The following is a 26,447-nucleotide window of genomic DNA, read 5'->3' on the forward strand; positions in this document are numbered from 1 at the left end:
ACAAGAGCTTCATTTTGCAGGCCCTATTTTAGTTCTGAGCTCCCTGATCTCTTGTGGGAGCTCATTCCACCAGGTGGGGGCCAGGACAGAGAAGGCTCTAGCCCTGGTAGAAGCCAGATGAACCTCCATGGGCCAGGGATCACCAGTTTATTGGAGCCTGCAGAGCATAGTGCTCTTTGGGGGACATAGGTAGATACGTGGTCCCTCAGGTACTTGGGGCCCAGGCCATGTATGGCCTTGAAGGTGATTACCAGAACTCTAAGCCTGATCCAGTATTTAACTGGTAACCAATGCAGCTGTTGGAGTGCTGTCAGAATGTGGGCCCTCCAAGATGTTCTCATAAGGACCCTAGATGCCACATTCTGGACAGGTTGTAGTTTCTGGGTCAGGCATTAGGGTAAGCCCACATAGAGTAAGTTGCAGAAATATAGCCTAGAGGTGACCGTCATGTGGATCACTGTGGCTAGGTGTTGTGGGTCCAAGTACGGCACTAGTAGCTTAGCTTAGGTGCAGGTGGAAGAATGCTAGCCTTGCTACTCTGGTGACCTGTTCTTCCATGGAGAGGGAGGTGTCAAAGATCTCACCTAGCATCCTGGTTCAGTGTGCAACTGATATTTGCACCCATTCTAGATAGGGGAGGTGCGCTTCCTTGCCTGGACCTTTCCAACCAAACCACAGAACCTCCATCTTTCAAGGACTGAGCTTCAGATGGCTCTGTTTGAGCCAGCCAGTCACTGCTTCCAGAAATCTGGGCCAAAGAGATTGGGAGTGAGTCAGGGTAGTCCAACATGAGGAAAAGCTGGGTGTTATTTGTGTATTGATGACATCCCAGTCAGAACCTCTATATTAGCTGTGCAAGAGGGCAAATGAAGCTACTGAATAGGACTAGGGAGAAAACTGTTCCTTGTGGCATCCGCATGGGAGTTGCCAGCTATGGAATTAGCTCTCTTCAGTTGCTACACTCTGCTGTGACCCTGGAGAAAAGAGATCAGCCATTGATTGGCTGTCCCTTGTATCCCAGCATCAGTGCACTGAACACTGCCAAGAAGTCAAGAAAAATTACCAGTGCTGAATTTCCTTAATCCAGCAGGCAGCGAAGGTTATCCATAGGGTTGCTAGTCCTATCTCAACCCCATGATCAGGACAGAATCCCAACTGGACTGAGTGTGGGATTGAAGCTTCTTCCAGGAATGATGTCAGTTGGACTGCAGCAGTCTTTCCATCACCTTCCCTCGGAACATTAAATACGAGACAGGGCGGTAGTTGGTGAGCTTCCAAAAATCCAGGGATGTTTTTTTTTAGCAGAGGCCATACCAATGTCTCCTTCAGCCCCTCTGGGAATTCTCTATTTCCCTATGATATGCATCGTGGCTGACTTGCACATGTTTGGCCATGTTGTTCTCAACTAAAAACTGTGTGGCTTCTCTAATCTTGACCTGCTCTGTTTCTGTTTCTAGCATGGCAATGAGAGCATCTGCTGCCTCAGCTCTCAGCATGTCAGCTTTGAGCTGAGCTTCCTTCTCCTGGTTGGTCTGGAGTGGGTGGTTCTCTCTTAGCATGAGAACTCAGGTGCTCACTGTACATATTCCCCATCACTGAGATGGAGAATATGGGCTTCTCTCTGTTCCAGCAAGTGTTGGGTGTATGTGAAACATCAGCTCACCCTCAGAGTCTAGGAATTCTTTCAAATTAGTGTTCTTAGCCTCACAACAAGTTTCCAAAAGAGTGGAAGGAAAACAGCACACCCTTTAGAAAGCACTCTTCTAAGGACACAGTCACACCGACAAATGCCAAGAGTTCATTCAGGAGTTTTCCCTTACATCCAGGGTTACTTGAAAGCACAGTGTATCCACTTTACTCACAAGTAATAAAGGGACAAATGCTCATAATAGACACCAAATCTGTTACCAAAAATGCACGTGTCCAAAACACTTGTATATTTATAGAATGGAATATGGCTTGTGAGAGGTTGGTAACCTAGCGAATGGATAGTTTGCCAATGTTTATGAGGTAAGTGAACCCTTTAGAACTCCAGGCAGACAAGTAGAAAATAATAAAAAGGAATAGACAAACATATCATGCAGAGTAATAGTTAATCGGATAGGAATTCAAAGAGGGAAAAGGGGTGCAGTAGATATATTTACCTGAAGAGCATAGAGACAGAATGGCAACACAACCAGCGCAGCATGTGACCTGAGTGGAACCAGTTCAGATGCACATTTTGCACAGTTTTTATATCTTTTTGGGAGGTCATGATTATGCTTGGCTCGTGAGGGGGACATGAGAGGGACATGGTGAGCGCATGATGGAATGCTCCAGGAGTGAGAAGTTGAGAAATAGCCTGGCCGGGTCTGGAAATGGGTGTTGATGAGCTCAAAGAAAGGGAGCCATTATGGCTCTATAGGTCAAGATGCTGGGATGGTGGAGAGATTTCCCCTGGCAGATTGGTTTATAGTGAGTCAGAGGTGATTGCCTGGAAGCCTTTAGGCACACTTGACTCTGCCGGCCACTCAATGAGCAATATAATGTGGTGGACAAGGGAGAGGAAGTCAAGACGTGTCTCAGGCTGTAGCTGACATGTCAAACCTGTAGCTTGGAATGAGCTAGGAGAGAAGATGGAGTCTGGCCCAACTGGGTCTTGGCAGACTAGCAGTATCTGGCTTTGTCATAAGCCTGGATGGTTGAGGGGCACCACTCATTGTTGGGGATAGTCTGCCAGTCTATTGAACGGGGTCCATCCATACATAACAGAGGAAGAGGCTGATTATCTCCCGGGAGGGAGGGTGCCTTGTTTTTTGAGGAAAAGAAAATGAAGCAGGTGAGCTGCCTGGCTCCCTGAATCCTAAAGCCACCCAGGCCCAGCAAATTTTGTTGCCCCCCCCCCCCGCAGTTCTGGACTTTAGATACTAGCGAAACATAGATGACATATTTGTCCATAGCTCCATAAAGAATATATCACAATATGATATGAAAAGAAACATGACACCCTATAATTATCATGCAGCTAAACTATTTATAATAAAATCAATATTAAAATTTAAACGGATTGAATAAGTTTCACAGGCTATGATAAATTCATCTTGATGTTTTGAGGAGATACATAAAATCTTTCCACTCATCCTCATTATTAATGAGTAATTTTAAGTGGCTCGCTTCTATATAAAAATACTTTGTATAAAGGCAGTTTATTTTATGAATTTTAGTAACACACCATTTTTTATTGCTGCTGAAGAACCATAATATAAACTTCATTTTAGCAGTCATTACTTTAACAATGCAATCCTAAAAATACTTTCTTGGGAGTAAGTGCCATTGAAGAGACCTAAGTAGGATTCCGAGTAGTTCTGCTTAAGAGTGCTCTATAAGAGACATAAGATTCCATTTACAAATCATTTGTAGAGGACAATATTGGCTGAAGAGAATTTTGAACTGGAGAAATGTGGCTGGTTCCTTTGGGTATAAAAGATAATTTTTGCTTTCATTTTTGGACCAAACTGCAGGGTTTTTTTTCCAGCAGTATTGGAAAGCTACCGAGGAGGAATTAGATTAATCCAGTTTGGATATAATAAGCATGAGAACTAGTCTTCAAATCCACGTAGGGTTTAAGAATATGCAACATTGCCTAATCCTCACAGCAATTCGTAGAAGATAAAGAAAACTTTTTACCACCATTGAATGTGCTTATCAAAGAAAATCCAAGCAAACTAGCAACTTTCATGCAGCTCATTACTCTAGAGGAATAATTTGGGGTTTTGTCAGGTAAGGCTAAATACTATATTAAACTTTAATTTAATTTGTATTACTATGATCACCTTCAAAAGACTTCCACCATTGAAAAGTAAAAATTTTAAAAGCTTGATGAAAAACAACTTATAATGATGGCTGAAACCAAACCTGCTGTTTTCATTCTTGCAAAAAATGAATGTTGCCTTGGCTTACACACAACCCATGACATGAGGCAATATGAATTCAACTAGTTTTCATTAATTTAAACATTGTTTAAATGAATTATATAGTTGATCTACATTGCTGCTTAGTCTAATACCCTGATGATTCTGCAGGCAGGCTGCACTAGGCAGATAACTGGTATACCTTTAGGGAAGATCAACCATGGTTCTAAACTTGGCTGGCAATTCCATTGGCCTTGTTGATCACTGCCTCGCACAGACATATCTACAGAGAGATGCTAACCCCACCCCCATCATGCCAGATGTATTAGGGTGCCTCCCAATTAATCGTACCATTCCTAAGCAACCTGCCTAATTCTAGAGGTGTGCAATATATATTTTTAGTCTGTATGTTTTTTGCCGTGCAGGGGAATACTTTTCGCCAAATGAACCAACAGACACTTAATGGCAGTAAATAGGCCACAACTTTTATTAACGATAGAGCGTTGACCAGCATGGGGGAGAATCGAACCAGCCTTCTTGTGGTCCCCTGACCACAAGGCAGCCACACGCAACATCATCAGGTATGCACGGGGCCCTCCAACACCCCATTGGGCTCCCCGTGCCCCCAATGCCCTGATGGATGAAAGGGGAGGTGACCACCTCTTGGGAACCCGTTGAGGCGTGAACCCCTGCCGGGTTCCGGGCCACCCGGAAATGCGGATCTGCCGCCCGAGCTCATCCTCCATGAGTGATGGCCTTTCGGCACCGCTTACCCACAACCTCTTACGGAGGTCCCCCACAAAAGCATGCCAGCACGCAGGCTGGGCTTGCTTGCCAATGGTTCCTCCCCCATGCCCAAAACCCGCCAGTTGTGACAAAAAAGATGTTAGCAATATAACAAACATAACATGAGAATATAGTAACATATACATTCTTAACATTTTCTATTCATCTTAAATTCCAAAGCTGGAACATGGAATTAATATAATCCACTGTAAATAGGGAGGGAGGGTGGGCAACCTCGTCGGCAGAGAAGCGGGAAAGAGGCAGAAGCCTCTCCAACGCTTCCCTATATGGAGCGGGCAAAGGAGGCTGGGAAGAGCCGACCTGGCCCCCTCCTTCCCCAACCGTCCTTTTGCCGCGCTCCCGATCGCCGCCCCAAGGACTGCTGGGACTTGTAGTCCCCTTCCCTGCGTTCCTTCGGCGAGGGCTTCCCCGCAGCGGCAAACGCGCCCGGGGTAAGTCCCATTCGCCCTTCTCAGGTTTATTGGATCCCCCAACATTTCAGGATTCCCAAAAAATCCTGAATCCCAATAATGGTACAGTATTCAGATGCAGAATTTTTCAGAAATCCCAAATTTTGGGAGACCCATTAAAAATGCCAATATTTTAAAAAGTTAGTGCAAAGCCCAGTCTGTGGTGAACAATCTGCTCTCTTCAGGCACTGCCAATCCTGGTTGGGCTTGTTTTCCCTGCAGTCCAATTTAAACTGGACTGCAGGGGGATCCAGCCCTATGAACTGCTGTTCTGGGGAGTATATTGCTCCATGCTGCACAGGAGATCCTGGCTGGGCTCACTTCTCCTGCAGCGTGGTTTAAATTAGACAGCTCTGAGCTTGCTTCTCATGTAGATGAAGCGAGCTCAGTTATGATTGGCTGTGCCACACAGAGCAATGTGCTCTCAGTGGCCTAGCTGCACAGCAGATCCTGGGGTTGATTTCCTGAACTGGTGGCAACAGTCTTCTCCTCTCCAGCCCAGCAGAGCCTCAGGATGTCTCTGCAGTCTCTTTAAACTTTAAAGCTGACAAACAGCTGAGAGGGGGGAGTAGTCTGCTCTGTCCTCTCCACTGTTTTTGGATCTACTCAATAATTCTGAATATATCCAAAACTTTAAAAACATTCACAAGAAAACCCAGATACATTTGGGATGCTGGAATCTACCCCAAAATACTTATATTTTTGGCAGATGGATTTTCAACTTGTGTAGATTTAAATGCACACCCCTACACTATTCCTGTCCTCTTATTGTGGCCAATAAAATTTTATAACCAAGCCTATTTAATTAACAATACCTTGCCCAAAGAGACAGCGTTGAGCAAGTAAAACAAGGGTTTCACACTTAGGCAGCTTGGTGACCCCCCAAGTTCCTTATTGGTCCTATTACAACAACCAGCTAATCTCATGTTGCCCATACGGAGGATAGGTGGGTTAGACACAGCAAAATGCTGAAGGTGTCAGGGTGCAGCTGAGTAAAGTAGCCTGCTACCTTCTCCAAAGTGGCCAATCAGACTTCTTTGACTCAATTGCAACCTCTGCCTTATTTAGAGTTAACGGGTCGAGGCACGTTGATCCACAATGTGATCTGCTGTGAATGTCTCTTCTGGCAGATATGAATCTGACTTTCACATGATGATTTTGCCTGTTTCAGGGCAGTGGAATACCTCAGTCCTAAAAATGGTTAAGCAAATGATCTATTGATTGGACAAATTTCAGACATGACAGAGAAGCCAGGCAGCCAGGCTGAAAAAGCTCTGGTCAAGACCAATTTATTCTCTCTGGGGTCAGGGACCATGAGCAAATTCTGTGTGCTTGATCTTAGGTTTCTTAGAAGGGCATAGTGCCAAAATGTATTTTCATATGTGGATATTTCCTTAGTATTGAAGTAAAACTTTTTAAAAAAGCTGACCAGCTTATTATATTTCTGTTTTCTGTTTCAGCTATCTGTTTATCAATATACTCTACAAAATGACCTAAAATATGATGTGCAGACTCCAGTCAGTACTCATTAGTGCATTCTAGTTTCCTTATGTCTAAAGTCTGCCTTTGAATTTGAAGTATGAAGGCCCAAATAAAATCTGTTGTACAGAGCAGAGGACACTACCAAGAAAATTTTCTGATATGCCTGATATTTTGTAAGCTTTATTTTAACTAAAAACTACTTTGTCTATTTCAGTTGATTGAATGTATGCTAACTTTTTGAAATGTGTGAAGCAGCCCTTACCTTTGACACAAAAAATTTCAGAAACATTTATAAAGAAGTTACCTTTACCATGAAATGAATCTGAAGGGCAAAAAGCCTCAGTGTAATTGTTCAGGAAAAGACTGTACACATAACAATCAACAAGATGGCAAATGCCAGTATGGATGTAGGAAAGGGGTCAAGAGAACAGCAGGTGTAAAATATATGCAGCTTAACCTTTTTCTTCTTCCTACTCTTACTTCATGTATATTTTGTTCTCATAGGAATACATCAGCTTGATATTGACAATGATGTGGGGAAAGCAGAGATCCCTAGAGGCAAGGAACCCATTTTATTCTGTTAACATTTCATACATATCTGGCATGCATTTTGATCACATTAAGTTACACTGCAAAGATGGAAAGTTTATCCAATGCTTGAAAGGAACAAACATAACATGACAATTTTACGAAAGTGTTGTATAACTGTGGGAATGCCACTGGAAATCCAAAACCAACTTTTGTAGAATTATCATGTTATGTTTGTTCTTTTCAAGCACTGGATAAACTTTCTCTATATTGTATACATTCTTATCAAGAATTGTTGTCATTAGACAGTGGTTTGTCCTCTTTTGTACAGCAACAGTATGCTGTGTGCCACATTTTGTATCTTTGGTTCTTTAAAAAAAATTCAGCAAGCATAAAGAAATGCCAAATAAATATAAGACATTTTTAATAACTTCACACAATGGTCCAAAACCCATTAAAGAAAAAGTTTTGTTTTGCTTATAACTGAAGTCCTTTTAGTCATATTGAAAACAGTGAAACAACTGCAAAGGCCAGTTCATATATACATGCACAAGATTTAATTATTATAACATTAATGTTATAATAGTGTCATCAAATAATGAGGTTTCCAGTGTCCTATATAAAGTGGTAAATTGGCCCAAAGATAGTTTGAATCTACATACTTTACCTTATCTGTATTACAATCTGACTGAGATAGTAGTATGCATAATACTATCCTATGGAAGAAAGGTAGATTAGAAATATAATAATAACAACAACAATAATAGTATACGTGAATGGAAGGTGATCCTAAATGTAAGACCTCCCTAAAATAGTGAAACACAAAGAAAAAAAAGTATAACTTTTTCTATTGTATACCTGGGGGGTAAAAATAGTCTTACATGGCAGTAAATACTGTATACAGTTGTTAAAGCAAAGAAACTACCTGGAAATATAAGCAGCTTTGAGGTCCTTGGTTGGGGGGATAGAGCATGGTATAAATGTATGTAAAAGATAATGAAGTTTGTATATGCATCTGTCTCTGTATATGTATGTGCGAGTCTGTGTGTATACAGAGTGCTGTAAGCACCATTTTTTTTGAGAGAGAAGGGTTGTAATAGGCATGAACTTGAAAATTCCAGTTCAGTTCAAGGTTTTTCTGAATTGACCCCCCTGAAGCAATCAAACTAAACCCCCGGAAAAAGGCCAGGAAGCGAAACTGTTCACTGAAGTGGCTAGTAACCATTTATACCTAACAGCTTGATGGGTCTACCCATAAGCTGTTAGCTTTAAATGGTGGGCAGACATTTAAATCCTCTGGTTTTCTCTCCGCCCCCCCTACTTCAGAGGAAGCAAAATGGACCACTGAAATGGCTGTTAGCAGCTTGATGCTTGTCTGCTGTTAAGTTTGGCTTCCCCCTTTTCAAATGAGGGGAGTGAAATGGGCTATTGAAATGGCTGCTAACTATTTTGATCACTTTCCCCTACTTGGAAACAGGAGGGAATGAAATTGATGGCTGAACAGCATGGTGGATCTACATATCGCCAGTTTAGTTTTAAGTGGCTGGCAACCATTTCAGTGATCAATTTTGCTTCCTCCTGCTTCCAAGTGGAGGGCAGTGTCATTGTTTACTGAAACGGCTTGCAGTGATTTCCGCTTAACAGCTGGGTGGGCATGCCCAACTATTGGGTTGCAAGGAGATTGCTATCTATTAGGATAAAAATATATGACTCTGTTATTAAGTAAATATATTTTGATTCATTGTTCCACATTGGAGTAAAATGTGCATGTATGAATATATTTATATTGCAAATAAAACCACATTAATTTTTGCTATAAAACTATGTCTTATGCTTTAGAGGTTGAAGCTTTGATTTTTTTGAGTTTTTCCTTCCTGTTATGTGAGCTTCCCTGGCAGCTTCAAGAGATCAAAGGGAAGAGTGAAAATGCTGCTATTGTTTTAGTTAATATTATTATTAATAGTACTTGCCAAGTGATGACTAAATTTAGAATTCATACTGAAACATTTTCATTAGGGTTTGAGGATACTTAAATATTGTATGTTAAAAATATGACTAAGTGAAGGTGTAGAATAATAGTGCCTGCTCCATGCATGGTGTTCCCTCCATTGAAGCAAATAGAGGGCACAGCACTGGTGCTCTTAATAGCTATAGGGAAAAAAGGGAATTTGGGGCGCTGCACTTGGTGTGTGAGAAAAATTGTACTTGGTTTGATATTAAACTTACAGCAGCTTTGACCTCTATTTCTTCATGTCAGCTACAGCATTCACTACTTGGGGATATGTGTGTGTGTTCATATGGACATGGTGACAGTACTTTTGATGGTGGAAGATGGAGGGTAGCACAATAAGACATGTGGATTCTGTTTTTTTTTATCTGTCCTTTCTAAAGGTAGATCACAACTGAATATGAGTACATTTAACTCTGGGTCGCTCAGAGTTTTGATCCTGCCCTATGCCACACCTAATGCTCTGTATGCTGTAATCTATAAAGCTGTGGCTTGGTTTTGTTACAATCTGTTGTCAGTATGTTTATTCCTGTTTCCCTAGTCACTCAGTGCCCCTCACTGCCTTAGGAATGCAACCTAGTGTTATATTCTCCCACTAAAGCTTTGCTTTTTCCTCCTAGTTTCTCTGATTAAGGCAAATCATTTCTATAAGCTAAAATAGAACAAATATTGTTTTCCAACCTTGTCTACCTTTTTATTCTGCCCTTAGGACGTTCCGTGAATAAACTTACTACTGATCCACTGAGAATGATACATGGCACTGTGGAAGAAACCTCTGATTGGGTTTATGGCTATCTTTCATTGCTAATGGACCTCATATTTGAAGATGAAGAAGAAAGTGAAAAAGGTAATCCTAACTGGATGCATGCTCTGATGTTTGCAAAGCTTTCCCCCTCTTTGCTGAGTTCTTATACTGAACAAAAGAGTTGCAGATTTATTTCTTTTTTCATCATCACAGTCTTCACTGCTTCAGCAACAAGTCATAGCAACAACATAATGACTCCAAAATAAAATAAGATTTTCAACTAAAATACATAGTACTCATTTGAAAGTTTTCATCAAATCTGTAAACCGCTCCTGTGGAGTGGTTAAAATAAAACAGTAAGGGCTAGGTGGGAGGAGAATGGGTCGGGGCGAATCCATGATAAAAACTCAGAGGGGCCAATCGGGAGCCGCGAAGTGGCTCCCGATTGGCCCGTCCAAGTGTCACTCCGGATCCAAGTGGCCAATGGGGAGCCACGCTGCATGGCTCCCTATTGGCCCCTTGGCCTGTCCTGGACTTTGCAGTGAGTGGGCCAGGGGAAGAGGCTTCGCCGTCAGGTAAGGAGCAGGGCCGCTGTGTCAAAGACGCGGCGGCCGTGCTCCTTTCCCACTGGCGAGCCCAGGACCTTGGGCGGGGAGGTGGGTAGTAGGAAGTCTTTGATGCGCCCAGAAGAGCAGGCCTGCTGCGTCTTCAGTGCAGTGGGCCTGCTCTTCTGGCCGTGCCAAAGCCGTAACCTCAGGGGGGAGGGGGAGGGGAGAAAAGGCATCGGCGCAGCGAGAAGAGCAGGCCCGACGCGTCAGAGATGCGCCGGGCCCGGGGGGGAGGGGGGAGCTGGAAAGTCTTTGCTGTTCCTGTCGCCACACCGAAGCCACCAAATCAGGGGGGAGGGGCTAGTGGGGATGCCGTGGTGGGGGACGCAAGGAGTCCTGCGAGCCCCCCCATCTCACTGGCACCCATGCTAGCACCCATTGTATTTAAAAATACAGTGCGCTTTGCCCCTAGTAAAAACATAATACACAATACATTCAGCTTTCCTCTCATTTTTAGATATAGGAATGCATCAAATGGCCACTGGACCCCCCCCCCCAACTTTCTCTGTTGTTGAATAAGTCCTATTTATGGTTAATCTAACATTTGAGAGAGGAAGTAAAAATTAAAAGGTCACCATTGTTCCTCTATATGCTAACAAAAATGTAGAATCAAAATAGAGGCAATTCTGAGACCAAAGAGCTGTCCTTGGTGAATGGATGAAACTATTAATCAGATTTTCTATTTAGTTTTGTTGAAGAAGAAGAGTTGGTTCTTATAGGCCACTTTTTCTCTGACCCAAAGGAGTCTCAAAGTGGCTTACAATCACCTTCCCTTTCCTCTCACCACAACAGACACCCTGACCGACTATGCACAGTGGTGGCCAGATCAGGCTGCTGCCCATTCCTAGTAGCAGAACAGTATGCCCTGCTGCTTCCTGTGTATGCATGAGAGAAGAATTCTCCTGGTGTACATGGTTGCAGGCCACTGTCACAGGCCAGTGATGGGAGGGGGCCTGGACACCGCCGGTGTCATGCATAACTGGGGATTAGCCCTACTGGCATGCAGCCACCGGCCAGCCTTTCCCAGCCTGTGCATAATTGATCCCTGTGAGGTAGGTGAGACTGAGAGAGTCCGCTCGGTCAGGATATTACTGCTCGGTCAGACCAGCTTTATCAGTAATGTGGTGAGCCCAAGGTCACCCAGCTGGTTGCATGTGGAGAAGGAGCGGGGAATCAAACCTGGCTCGCCAGATTAGAAATCTGCACCCCTAACAACTACACCAAGCTGGCTCTGAAATGGGAACATCTGACCAAATGAACAACACTCAGAGGAAGTATTAGAATTTGAAATCTTTTTTTGAGTATGATTGAAGCTAAAGTATGTTGGAGTGTTACTGGAATCACAATACAGATGACTAAGGAAATTGGAATGCTAAAATAGTGCCTACTAACTGCATATGTCTCCTGAGGCTGTTTTTTTCCCTTCAGAATAGCAATTTGGTGTCACCTGCATTGGATGAGTTTATAAAATTTGGCTATGAAAAGTGAGTTTTAAGCAGGCCCTCCTGACCATATGAAAATGTCTTGCATTGGACTTCCAATACATTTTACTTCCAGGCCAGTACTTTAACCAGCAGTGCCTTTCTAGGATCTCAGATAGTGGTTGCTTTTTTTTTTTTTAATATTTATTTCTTTTTAAACTGGAGATGCCAGGAATGGCACTGGGGACCTTCTGCCCACTTTATAGTGGCTATTGTTTCTGCATTTTTCATCATTGTGACATTGGAGGCTAGGGAGGACAGAATCGTATAATGCTTTGGAGTCCACCCTCTAAAGCAACCATTTTCTCCAGGAGAACTCTCTGTAGTCTGGAGATCAGCAGTAATTCTGGGAGTGGTCTGTTATTCTGTATATTGAGCTGTTGAGCTGTTCTTTGGTATGATGAACACAACTGTAAAGTCTTCATTCCATATTCATTGTTGCTTTGCAGCTTCAGAGAGCACTCATTCTTAACAAATATAATTAAAACCCAGCTGGAACCAGAAAGTAGTTCCTTCCTAATACGTTTGTCAGTTTGAAGTATTGCCTAATTTCTACCACTGCAGGGGGCTCTCAGATTAGTATTGCTTTTGAATACTAACCAGTATGTCTTTATAACACTTGGTCCTACTCTGTGCTATGACTTACAGGCAGTGTCAGATCACTTATTTGTGAAGTTGGAGATGAAAAGCGATAAAATGCACTTTGCATTCAGTTATTTGAAAACTGGAAATACAAAGTACAAGGAGTTGTGTGTATGAGTTTGTGGGGGAGGGATTTGGAAATCCCTACTCCACTCCAAAATTTTCTCAGTCACTGAGTCCTTGGAAGCTATGAGTCCCCAGACTGTAGGCTGATTTCTCATCCCTTTGTTCCCCCCCCCCCCGCCCTTTTAATTGATACTCAGCTGCTCTTGACATTCCATTCCTTCTGGGGCAAATTTAGTTGTTAACAGTCTGTTTTTGCTTTGCTTTGTTTTTAATTATTTGTTCCTTTTTCTGATGGTTATCTTACAAGGTTGGGGGGCATATTGTAAATCTGGGGAGGTTCCAGATTTACATATTCACATAAATTTCACATATTCAAGTAATGAAGCAACAATAACTATAGTCATTCCTGTAAGAATTCAAAAGATTCTATGAGCAAATTGTTCATTGGATTCTATCCTACCATATTACCTGTTAAGCTGCCCTTGCAATTCAGGAAACGTAACAATGTCAAAAGGAGAGCCAGTATAATGCATTGATTAGAGCAGGCTTTTCTCAACCAGAGTTTCATGAAACCCTGGGGTTTCTTGATTGCCCTGGAAGGGTTTCCCGGATGGCTAGGAGTTAATTTTTTATATATATTTTAAATTTTGTTAAACATTTATTGGGTGACTAGGGACCAAGCCTATTGTATTCAGGAATACAACGAGTGCTAGATTAGGGGGGTGGAGTGGAAGAACTTTGCAGACAGCCACCCTCTCCCTCCAGGACTTGGAAAGGCTGCAGACAGCTGTTAGGGAACTCACCAGCAGGGGCAATTCTCACGCAGCAGGATCTGCAGCCTCCAATCCTCAGAGGGAAGTGGAAGGTGGAGTGGGTGATCAGGGATGGGGGACAGAAGGCAATTGGCTGGCTGCTGGATACACAGGCAAGCTGGTTGGAGGAAGAGGCAGTCAGGGGTGGGACCGCTGCCCTGAGTGTGTGTTAAGCACTGAGTGGCACTTATTTCATGAATCATGATCCTCCTCCAAGGCCTTACCATAAATATCAAGTGGAACAGATATGACCATATATGGTCGTGTTGACCAGTTCCCCACAATAGCCATTGATGAGCCTGGAGGCACTGGGAATGAGAGGGCCCTGGGTGGGGGCCTGTGTACACAGCTATGCTTCCCAACCATATTCTGCAGAATCGTATGATTCTTTTGGGGTTTCTTCCAGTCTGGCGAATGTTCCATGTGACTGATTATGCACAGGAGGGATAAGCCAGGCCAGCACTCACATGGCAGTGGGGCAAATTCCCACTGACACATGATGTCACAGTCAACCCTGGCCCCTTCTTGGCCCTGGCCTGCTTCAGGGCCTCCAATTCCCCACATTAACAGAATGTTGATTTTTCAGTGTTCCCTTTTGTAACTTAGGTGCCAATGGTGACCATGCCAGTCCATTGGCGGCCATGCCAGGCTGGGCCCATGCATACACAGAAGAGCCAGGCTCCTCCCCCACCTACGGTGTCCTAGTAGGGATACACAATGTCCTACTCAGCTCTACAGCAATTTGTAGTAATGTGGAGACAAACAGCATTTTTTTCACTACCACAATGGTGGGATAACATCAGCTTGCCCAGTATGAACAAGAGTGTGCCCACTTTCATGAAGTGAAACCCCCTAACCCCCTCTGCCACCACTGTGGTGAGGCATGGAGGAACCTTTCTGCCCTGGCTTCATGTACACACAAAAAAAGCTGGGGTGGGCCATGTCCAGTGAGGGAAATATCCCCGCGTCGGTGCACAGGAAGCAGCAGGGCATGATGCTCTGCCACCAGAAATCTGTGGCAGCTCAGTGTGGCTGCTGCCATGCATAACCAGCCCATGTTTCTCAACAATAAAAAAGTTGAGATCTGGGAAACCTGGATTTGAGTCACAACTCTGATATAGAAGCTTACAGGGTGACCTTGGGTCAGTAAGAAACACTCAGCCTAACCTACCTGACAGGATTCTTTTGAGGATAAAATGGAGGAGATAGGTCCTACTGGGAGGAAAGGCAGAGTGTAAGGAAAGTAAATAAATAAACAAAGGTGGAACAAAAAATGTTGCAGGCTGTGCAGTGTTTGTGGCATTCTTTGTTTCTTAAATTTAGTATGTGAATTCACTTTAGGCTTCTCATTCAGTATGGGACCAAAATGTCTACAAACATGCAGCTTTACACATGGAAATAAAAGTGTATCTCACAGCCTCAAAGCCAAGCTCCTTTCCCTTTGTATTGTGAACTCACAATGCTTGACTGCATTTAAACATGAAAATAACTGAGCATGGAAGGAAAATGTTGCTAATATATTATTATACTACTATTCATCTGCTTATTGTTTCCTTTTTTGGTTTAGGTGAAGTGGAACCTTCCTTGAAAATAAAAGGTTGGTTTTGCTCATCTTTATAAAAGGTCACATGCTTTGTTTGATTAAGTGGGTATTAGGCAGGAACAATGCAGCTTTATGCCACCAGTGCTACTGCTAATTATACATCTTTCTAGTAATTGTGCAGCCTCTCTGCAGATAAAAATCATTAGTAAGTCATGCAAAATAGTTTGTTCCTCTGCAGTACATTGAGTCCCAAGTTGAATGATTATTCATCTGAAAGACATTTGTTGTTGAAAGGAGACCATTAAACAGGGAGCTGATGTAGCATGGTGGCTAAGAGCTGGCCTCTAAGAATATGCTGGTTCAATCTTGTCTCTGCTGTGGGTACTTTTAGATGTTCATGGATTACAATCCCCATGAGTCCCCTGCCAGCAAATGCTGGCAGGGGCTCATGGGAATTGTAGTCCATGGACATCTGGAGGACCACAGGTTGACTACCCCTGATTTATAGGATTGTAAGGATTACATGAACTTTGAACATGGAAAGTGCTTGAAACCCTTAAGGATATCATCCATCAAATGTGTCTTTTAAGGATTTGCAATAGTTAATTTGTTCTCATCACATCTTATATGATCCATTGTTATGGGACAATCACAGCCCTCAAATGAGGTTCCATGCCTTCTTTTTGTGGCATCTATTAGCTTCATGAGAGTCAGCTCATGCATCAGCTGAGATTTCCTCATGATTTCATCCCCATGTAAGCAAAAGGTAGATGTGCTACATTTCTAACCACTATGCAGATACGAAAGATGCCAAACAGGAGGACTGGATAGTATGTGAAAGTTGTGAATAACCGAAGTTGAAAAATCAAAGTAATGAGTCTTGGCGTAAGCAAGCTAGCCTTTCAGTTTCTCTTTCCTGAAATTGGCTTATCTATTAGACCAGGGGTAGTCAACCTGTGGTCCTCCAGATGTTCATGGACTAGAATTCCCATGAGCCCCTGCCAGCAAACACTGGCAGGGGCTCATGGGAATTGTAGTCCATGGACATCTGGAGGACCACAGGTTGACTACCCCTGTATTAGACTGCTCAGCTTTACACTTTATCACACAGCCCAGGTCCCTGCTACTGCAGGACCCTCTGAATTCTATGGAGGGAAGCAATTTGAATGAATCAGATTACCCAGGCAAATGGTTGGGGAGTGCCAGATTGGCAGCAATGACATAGGTGGATGAAAGATTTTAAAAGTGTGCAGATTCCCCTACTGTGGCAGTGGTATAAGAGGAAAACATCCAACCTGTAAAAATGTTCCTCCTACACAACTATAAAAGGTTCATGAGTTCTGTAGCCACTGAAACTATTGAAGCCAGGGTAACAAAGAATGAATATAAAAGTTGGAGTCCAGTGGCATTTTTTAAGACCAATAAAGTTCTCATTATTATTTGAGGGTATTAAAAGTGCCTCTGGATTCAACTTTGTTCTGCTACTTCATCCTAAGATGGCTACCCCGCAGAGAATGAATCAGGAAAAGCCAGGCCAACATTAAAGAACTTTCCCTTCCATTCAAGTACAGATAGTGATACAGCAGAGCTAAGATAGCCTACAGCTCCCAGCCTCTTAAAACCTGCATACACTAAGGAAGCTATGAGTATTTCAAAAGATTCCATCTCTGGGCCATTCCGCACAAGGACCAATGTTGCCAATTGCTTTCACAAAGCGGAAACGCTATTTTAAATAGTGGAATCTCGGTGTTCCGCATACCTTCATTTGTAGTGGAATCCAGTAGCGTTTCATTCATTCCCTACAGGTTTCCAGTCTCGCAAGAATCACTAGAAAGGAAGCAATTTTTTTCTGTGCTTGTTCCCGCCCCTGGCCATCAATCAAATGGAACAGCCAATGGGCAGTTGTTATCATGCTCCCAAAAAGCCCCTTTCCCTTTAAGCACAGTTTAAAAAACACACCACACACGTTTCAATGAATATGCCTTGATTCTTCGCAACTTAGAGACCCATCTAGCTGGCAAGTCATCGTTACCATGCCCCCCCCCCCCCGAGTGGGAAAAAAATCCTCCCCTGCACGGGCGCGATTTTTGGCCGAAATTAAAGGGAACTGGCGAACAGGGAGCTGTGTTGCGCTTGGGGACTTAGGGGAGCTTTAAAGCACTTCTGTGGAGGGACTGTAGCCGGAGAAGCCTCACTGAGTAAATTAAGTCTCGCTGGTTCATTGCTTTCCCCGCTCTGAGGGGGAAAAAATGGCGATCACTTAGCCGGAAGTTTGGAGGAGAGAGCCAGGGGGAGGGACTTTGTTGCAACCACTACATTGAGAACGCACATGTCTTTTTTGCAAGTGTTGCAGGTTGTTGGCAAGAGTGTAGCGATTTTCTGGGGGTGAATCCATTTTTCCCGATTCCCCGGAAATTGCTACAACTAAGCGATTTTGGCGCTAGTGTTGCAGGAGTGTTGTAGATTGCTCACGACGTCATGCAGAACGTAGTTTTAGTGGACTAGTGCAAGACTAGTGCTATATTAAAGTTGTGCGGAATGGCCCTCTGAATTCACTGCAACCCTTATTTCTCCCTTCTACCTAGCTTACATAGATGGCACAGCTTTCTGCTTCCTGGCCCATTCCCTATCCCATTCCCCATGAATGTTTTAGGAGAATGAAAACCATGCAGAAGGCTCACTAATTCTAGCTGAACTCACTTCCACATTATGAAAGACTGCAGAGTAAAAGATGTTAATAAAACAGAAATAAATTGCAAAGTAACATTTCTATATGTTTGTTTTCTATTTAGAAGAAACACAACCACCAGACAAAAAGAAAGGTGAGTAAATTTCAAACATTAGTTTTATCTTTCATAATAATATTACAGGAGTTTTTATGTAAGAATGTCTGCCTGTCAACCTTATTCCTGCAGATTATGTTAAACACGTAGGCTGAAAGGTAGTGTTAGAAAGCTGAGAGGTAAAATTGTGAGGTAATGACTGTTTTTACAGAATATGTAGGGTTTCACCTGAGAGAAAGCCCCTGGCCCCCAAATTCACTATTCTGAGAAACACTGTAAGTGCAGAGTGAAATTGAAAGGATAACAACAAATGGACATTGTGACATTTTATTGCTTTAGGAACCTTACAGGGCCTTTGACACCTACAAGAAAAAAAATGTGTCATCAAGCTTATCGTTGCAAGGGCCCAGAGAAAAAAAGGTTAAGCAAAGCCAGCTGAAAAGGGAATTTTCAGGTTTTCAGTCAGCAAGTCAGAATTCACAACTATCCTCACATTTCAATAAACACTTCAGTTATTTGGTAGATAACTAATAGTTTGAAGAAAGCTCTATAGCTGAATAGAACTTAAGAAAATAATCAGAAAGGAGGCCTAAACTCATAGTATAGATTAGGCACTGAACAGGAAGTCCAAAAAAAGAAAATAGGAGCAAAGACAAGTAAAGCTTGGTCTACACCAGCGGGGAAGGATGTGTGGGCTGGCGCCTGCCCATGTGCTCTGTTATGAACCACCTACCTCCTATTCTATCATTTTATGGGAGTCTTGCTAGGTATAAATAAGCAGGTAAATAACTTTAGGAAAAGCTAATAAAATGAAATGCAGGTCACTGAACTCAGCCTGAATACTGCTCAAGAGCTTCAGTTACAACCCGAATTCATAATTGAGGTCAGTGGAGTATAGTGTTTTGGACAATTGTTGGGGAGACCTGGGATAAAAATCTCTGCTTGGCCATACAATTTATGGAGTGGCTGTTGACCAATCCCTTTCTCCCAGTGTAATCTACTATAAAGAAAAATAGGGAAGTCTATTATACTGTCCTGAGCTCCTTGGATAAAAAAGCAATTTCTTTTTAAGTATTTGGTGTTCTAATATCCATTGGGGGGAAAAGGGTACTTGGTCTGAAGCAGAAAATGCCATCTTGGCCCCAATTTTTTAATCTGAAAAGAAAAACGACATTGGCTAAGGGTACTATTAAAAGTTAAGTACTATGGATTTACACACTCTATTGATCACTGGGTCCATTAATCACTGAAATCATTAAATATAAAAATGTAAAGGCATGAAGAACTGTACATAAGAACTGTACACCCATTGTTTAAAGGGAAAACTGGAGAAGATCCTATGGTAAATTTTGAGGTTCCTAATTAAATAAAGTTATCTGAGCAATTTTTTTCAGAGGCATTCCTCATGTTCCCAGTCTCCACATGAAATACAGCTTAGGGAAAGACCAGGACATGTGCCTTTGCTTTTCCAAATCCAAATCTCTGTGAGAAGCAAAAACAATTTCTGAAGATTAGTCATGGATAGAGTTCTATCTATAGCTTTTGATCCTCACCAAAAGATTGGAGTCTGTAAAACTGTGCTTTCTCACAGTACAAGATTTTCAGCAAGAGAACCTTGAGCATCAGCAGGAAGCTCCTTGCACCAGAGAAAAGAGCTGCCATTAGCAGAACAGATCCATGGAATTCAAATAAGAAAACTGACAGTGCAATCTATGTTACTCTGATGTGAGCCCAGTTAATTCAATAGGTTTAAACTGAAGTAGTTCAGTATAGAATTGCACTGTGACATCAGAATTCACATTGCTACGGTCAAGTTTGTGATTAATTTTGGCCAGATCATGGTTCACAACCTGGATTGTTGCAATGTGAATTGCTTTTACCATAGTCTGTAATAGGGGCTTGCCATCTCTTAACTACTTCTCACTAGGAAGTGTTTTTTCACACAATCTTTCCACAAACATTCAAGCTGATCATGGAGGTTCATGCCAGTTTTTGAACAGATACATTGCAAGACAGATTCAATGTTTACCAGACTCCAAAGCAACATAACTTGGAAGTCATGTAGAAGAGCATCTGATGGAGGTTCCCTGCAACTTTGATGCTTGAGCTTATTTGGTGTAGTGGTTAGGAGTGCGGACTTCTAATCTGGCATGCCAGGTTCGATTCTGCGCTCCCCCACATGCAGCCAGCTGGGTGACCTTGGGCTCGCCACGGCACTGATAAAACTGTTCTGACCGGGCAGTGATATCAGTGCTCTCTCAGCCTCACCCACCCCACAGGGTGTCTGTTGTGGGGAGAGGAATGGGAAGGTGACTGTAAGCTGCTTTGAGCCTCCTTTGGATAGGGAAAAGTGGCATATAAGAACCAACTCTTCTTCTTCTTGTACAGGATCCATCCTATATACTCCTGAACTTGAGCCTGAAATAGCGATCTGTCAATGTGACATCACATTTGCAGGGGACCTCCCCAGGATTCTCCTCTACATGATTTCCAAATCTGTTGCCTCTAGTCACATAACTAAGGATCCAAATTTGGTAAGGATTGGATTTATGGGATCCAATTTATGCCCCCCCAGGGTGCCTGTAATTTTCTCAGAAAACACTTTCCTGAGGGCACCTTTGGGGGGGGAGGGCATAACTTGGACCCTGTAAATCTAATCCCTACTAAACTTGGAGAACAGGTAAAGGAGGGTTAGCCAGAGACCCCTTGTGAGTTTGGTGTCTCTAGCATGCTTGGGTAGATTGTTCTAGCAGTCACAAACCTCAGAAACCAAACCACTTTGCTCATGGTTCACTATGATAGTTCATGGTTCACACTATGAACTGATTAATTCAACAATGAGATTATATGTTCATCAGTGTAGGTAAAGACATTAAAATTATTACATGTCATATTTACTAGTTTTCGACATAATTCCCAATTACTGCAATGTACATCAAAAGAAGGAACAGGTTGGCTTACTATTCATACTATGAACTAAACCATATTTTTCCAGTTTGTGCCTATCCCTAAATAGTATATACAGTATTTGCTGGCGCATAAGACTACTTTTCCCCCCTGAAAAACATGCCTCCAAGTGGGGGGAGAGCTCACACATGCGCACTTGCGCACTAGTGCCGGTCACAGGGAGATGCAGGGGTGAGTCGGAGGCACTGCGGTTGCGCTGCGGCCGTACAATGGTGACAGTGACAGTTACTGTAATGTAATGTAATAAATTCTATATTTTGAGTGGGAATGTTGGGGGGTCGTCTTATACGCCCAGTCGTCTTATACACCGGCAAATACGGTATATCACATTTTTTATTTATCTCTTGTAATTAGTTTTGAGTAAAGAAGTGTCTAAGATATTTGAATGCTTGTGAACTAAAGTTAATTACTATGCTTTAGGGCAGTGATAATCGCTTTGTAGCTCAAGAGCCCCATATGGCTTTTTGATATGGCATCGGAGGCTCTTCAAGGCACTATTCCCCACCTCATGGTCTAGGAAAGTGGGCAAAACCATTGCCTGGTGAGGCCTGTTGCCATCAAGTGGTTCCTACCTTGAAACATTCACTGCCAGAGGGACTGGAAGGTGGACAAGCTGCAGGACACATACTAAGTAAAGGGCATAGAAAATCTTGTAGCTGCAACCATGTTTATAGTTACATGTGCATGAGCTTTCACTTACAGTCTTGTCTGTGTGTGTGTTTGTGTGTGTGTGTATGTACTTGGGTAGGATGGTGCACAAGGCATACTGTAGTCATGTGACTCTTGTTTTCATCTAATAGCAAATGAGGCTCTGTGTGAAACACGAACTGAAGACCACTATTTTAGCGTAACTGAGAATCATCGCTCCCCCAACAAAATTTAACAATGATCAAATTCTCTCAGTGTCCCCTAAATGTATCACATATCATAAATGGTTATGTCTTATTTGCACTGTCCCCTCCCTTCCACTTGTCAGTTCTTATTCTCCTTTTGAGTGCATTAATTATCTGTAATAATTCCATTGTGGTAATGTTTGTATTTGGAAATTGTTAAATCAGCAAATTAAAAAAAAAAGTATTATCTAAATCGAAATTTCCTCCTTCAAGCTACAGAAATACTTGAAATGCGAGCTCTAGTATAGCACAAGTCTCTCCTGAATCTGTTGGCCTTACAGAGTTTGCCAGTATGGCTGATGTTAGGACCATTTGGGTAATTAGTTATTCCATTCACTTCTCTCTAAAGAATATCCCCATTTGCATATTTAGTGCTTTCTGACTTTAGCTGATTTTCTCTTTATATCTCCATATGGCAGCGTGTTCTTTTTTGTATGTGAATTGCTTTTACCATAGTCTGTAATAGGGGCTTGCCATCTCTTAACTACTTGCCTTGCAGGGGGAAATAGCCGCACCTCAATAAAGACACTGAAGCTTTTCTTTGGCATGAATATGGCCACAGCCGTTTATTAACCTAAAGAGGTGGCCCCCCAGCATGGAAGCGGATCTTGCCATCTTGTGATCATCCGATCGCAAGGCAGCCCAAAACTTTAGCAGATCCCTCAACGGGTGACTTGTTGGAATCCTGCACCCGGCAGTTCTGCTAATATGCGGGAGGTGGCATCCCATGCAAAACCCTCTGGGCGTTTTGCCTCTGGTGAGTTTTGCCTGCCACCCGGAAATGCGAGCCTTTTAACTGGCTCCGCATCCACCCGGCCCCTTATAGGGGCCCCCATCCAACAGGTAGGCCAGCGCGCAAGCTTGGCCCCTTCAACCAAATTCCGCTTCCAGCGTACCATCCGCCGACTGTGACAATTATTTTAACCATAAATTCCATAAACCACAACCAGAACATTCCGGCTTTTTTTTTTTTTTTTTTTTTAGTAATAGCCAACCAAATAGGGAGGGAGGGTGGGTGCCGCTTCAGGCGCCGAGGGGAAAAGAGGCCAGGGCTCTTCCCACGGCTCCTTTTACTGAGCCGCTCCTGGCCCCTCCCCTCGCCGCCGTCGCTGCCGCGCCGCCCCGGGGAAGCTGGGAAACGCAGTCCCCAGCTCCCGGCAGCGTCTTCTTCGCCGCGTCTTCCCCCGCCGCGGCAAAGGCCCCCTCGCCCAGACTCAGGTGCTCTTGCCTTGCAGGGGGAAATAGCCGCACCTCAATAAAGACACTGAAGCTTTTCTTTGGCATGAATATGGCCACAGCCGTTTATTAACCTAAAGAGGTGGCCCCCCAGCATGGAAGCGGATCTTGCCATCTTGTGATCATCCGATCGCAAGGCAGCCCAAAACTTTAGCAGATCCCTCAACGGGTGACTTGTTGGAATCCTGCACCCGGCAGTTCTGCTAATATGCGGGAGGTGGCATCCCATGCAAAACCCTCTGGGCGTTTTGCCTCTGGTGAGTTTTGCCTGCCACCCGGAAATGCGAGCCTTTTAACTGGCTCCGCATCCACCCGGCCCCTTATAGGGGCCCCCATCCAACAGGTAGGCCAGCGCGCAAGCTTGGCCCCTTCAACCAAATTCCGCTTCCAGCGTACCATCCGCCACAGAGCTCAGGGGATACCCTGCGCTCCCGCCACCTCTCTCCCTGCAGCCATTCCAGTATTGCATGCCTTAAATCGAACAACCAATTGTCCATCCCCCATTCGGACAAATGTACACCATCCTCCCTGTACAGGGCCCATTGGCGATAAGAAATATCAGGATGATTAACCACTGCCCCCCCATGAGCAATTAAAAACTTTTCAACTGCCTTTTCTACCCGTCGCCGAGCGAGATCCACTTTAGCTGGGGCCAATGCCCCCCGCCATTCTCTTCGCTCCAACAATGCTGACCAAACGATCGTGGTAAATGGGAGCCATCTCATCAACCTCAACAAGTCTCCGTGGATCGCTCTGGACAGTTGCCGACCGGTCGATCCCGGTAAATCGTTCTCCCCCAACTGGAGGACCAGCAAGTCAGGATGCCCCTTGCTTCGTAGTAAGCTCGTCATCACTCCCAATAAAGATGACCATCGCATCCCTCGAAATCCTTTCCACGAAATCTGGACGCGTCCTGACAGGCCAATGCAGTCACCCCAACCGGACTCCGCAGCATATCGAGCGGCCCAGAAAACGATGCTGTGTCCCAGAATCCAAATGTCCGGAACAGCCAGCGCCAGCTCTGAAAAAACCAAGAATTAGAGAAGGAGGTCTGGTCTAACATATTGCCGATATGCTTCAGAGCGCCAACGACCCACTGCCTTTATGCGGTCAGGAGCGGACCCTTTTGTTGCCTCCTGAGTGGCTGCCCCGATACGAAAGGAATGTGTCCCATATTGCTCCGCCGGTAGACCCATTTTCCCGAGACAAGCTCGCAAGACCGCCATAAATTGATATCTTGACAGATATTGCCCATCTAAATGAATCAGCAGTGGGCCTTCCACCCTTGGCCGAAGCTTAAGATATTCCTCCATACTGCGCACTGGGCATGGGAGGCCCCCTTTATTTCTGGTAAGTATAATTTGATTCCCTCTCCCCAATTGATCCGTCTTACTGCGTCGTAAACAGATGTGTAACTCCTGATCAATGATGCACACATCCCTGCTATTCAATGCCTGCGCTCCAGAGCCTGTTTTTGACGCTGCCACCACCTCACTGCATCTGAATGCTCCAAAAAAGGTAAGTGTAAAGGCAGCAGCAAATAGCGTATTCTCAAATCCCGATCTACATACAACTTTCAACGCTTGTAACAGGCCCTGTAGCACCCGCATTGAGATTGGCCTCCGACCATCTTGTTTGGGGGGAGCTGCCCTCTTCCAGCCCAACACAGCCTTGCGTGCCAAAAACGATGACGCCGGATCCCACCAACTTTTTGACTTGCAAAAGAAGGACAATCCTGCAAGTTGCACCGATAAAGTCCGAGGCGCTGCACCATGTGCATGCAAAGACGCCAAATATTTCAAAACCGTGTCTTCCGTCACCGGGAAAGGGTAAGTACAACCCCAAGATCTTGAAAACTGCAGATATCCCGTAACCGCGTTCATATACGCGCGTATAGTAGCTGGTGCTAAGGAACCCATCACGGCTTGCTGAATGGCCCGCTGCCAAGGTTCCACATCTCTTCTGGAAAGGGATCCGGCGTCAAATTCGCATTCGGGGCAAGAGACCGGAACCGATGCTCCTGGAATCGAGACAGGGCATCCGCCACTTCATTATTAACCCCAGGAATGTGTCTCGCGCTAAACGTAATGTTATTCACTAAGCAATTACGCACCAAGTACCTCACCAATCTCATAACCCTTTCCGAGCGGCTGGACTGGCGATTAATGATGCGGACCACTGCCAAATTATCACACCAAAAAAGAACTTTGGAATTCCTAAACAATTCCTTCCACAACACTACCGCCACCACCACAGGAAATAGCTCAAGAAAGGTGAGGTCTCTTAAAATGCCCAATTGCTCCCATGCTTCTGGCCAATGCTTTGCACACCAATGATCCCCATAGATTACTCCAAACCCCATACTACCTGCAGCATCTGAATGCACTTGCAGCGCATTTTCCGGGGTGATAGGCTTTTGCCATATCGCCACCCCATTAAAACTTACCAGGAAGTCTTGCCAAACTTTCAAGTCTTCCTTCAGTGCCAAAGTTAACCGAATATGATGATGAGATGCTCTCATACCTGCCGTAGATCTCGCCAGCCTTGCACAGAAGGCCCTGCCTGGAGACACCACTTTACAGGTAAAGTTAAGGTGCCCCAATAGCACCTGCATCTCCTTCAATGAACATTTTTTCTTATCCAACATCCTTACAATAAGGTCTTTTAGCGCTGATAGTTTGTCCTCTGGCAGCTTTGACAAACCCTCCACTGAATCTAATAATATGCCCAAATAGGTTAGCTGCGGAAGAGGCCCTTCTGTTTTTTCCGCCGCTAACGGGACCCTAATTCCTCCGCCAAACTCTGAAATTCCTTCAATCGGTCCCCACAATCCGTGGAATTAGGCGGACCTACCAGAAGAAAATCATCTAGGTAGTGAGTGATGTGAGGGCATCCAGTCCTGTCCTTAATTGCCCATTCTAAAAATGTGCTGAATGTCTCAAAGGCCGCACATGAAATTGAACATCCCATGGGCAATGCCTTATCCACATACCAGCAGCCCCTAAAATGACAACCCAAAAGGCAAAAATCATCAGGATGAACCGGCAGCAACCTAAATGCGGATTGTACATCACATTTTGCCATAAGAGACCCCTTTCCACATGCCCGAATGATTGCTATCGCATGATCCAGAGAAGCATATCTCACTGAACACAGCTCCGGAGCTATTGCATCATTCACCGATGACCCTTTTGGGTACGATAAATGATGAATCATTCTGTATTGACCGGGGGTCTTTTTTGGCACCACTCCCAGAGGAGATACCCTCAAATTGGGCATTGGCGGCTCCGCATAAGGACCTGCCATACGGCCTGCTGCACATTCCTTACCGATTTTTGCTGCCAATATTTCCGGTAACTGGGTTGCCGATTTCAGGTTATCGCTCATTGTTGCCTCACGCACTCCGGTATACGGAATTCTAAAACCCTGCGTAAATCCATCTGCCAGATATTTAGCCTCTCGTTTTTTAGGGTACCGACTCAACCATGATAACAAGGCCGGTAAACA

At 44.0% G+C, this 26,447-nt stretch overlaps 1 protein-coding gene across 11 annotated transcripts in view; it reads left to right on the plus strand.

Moving 5' to 3' along the window:
- The window catches only part of TRDN (triadin), a 296,487-nt gene that overhangs the window by 38,175 nt on the left and 231,865 nt on the right, over positions 1 to 26,447 (plus strand). For 10 of the 11 annotated variants that reach the window (XM_077300566.1, XM_077300474.1, XM_077300511.1 and 7 more), the window contains exons 3-6: positions 7,133 to 7,186; positions 9,874 to 10,011; positions 15,086 to 15,115; positions 17,854 to 17,883. In XM_077300566.1, coding sequence (XP_077156681.1) covers positions 7,133 to 7,186; positions 9,874 to 10,011; positions 15,086 to 15,115; positions 17,854 to 17,883 — 252 coding nt within the window. The remainder of the gene's footprint in view (positions 1 to 7,132; positions 7,187 to 9,873; positions 10,012 to 15,085; positions 15,116 to 17,853; positions 17,884 to 26,447) is intronic. The other variant, XM_077300522.1, reaches the window with a different exon arrangement.

Source organism: Paroedura picta, chromosome 1 (assembly GCF_049243985.1).
Source record: "Paroedura picta isolate Pp20150507F chromosome 1, Ppicta_v3.0, whole genome shotgun sequence".
Lineage (NCBI taxonomy): Eukaryota > Metazoa > Chordata > Lepidosauria > Squamata > Gekkonidae > Paroedura > Paroedura picta.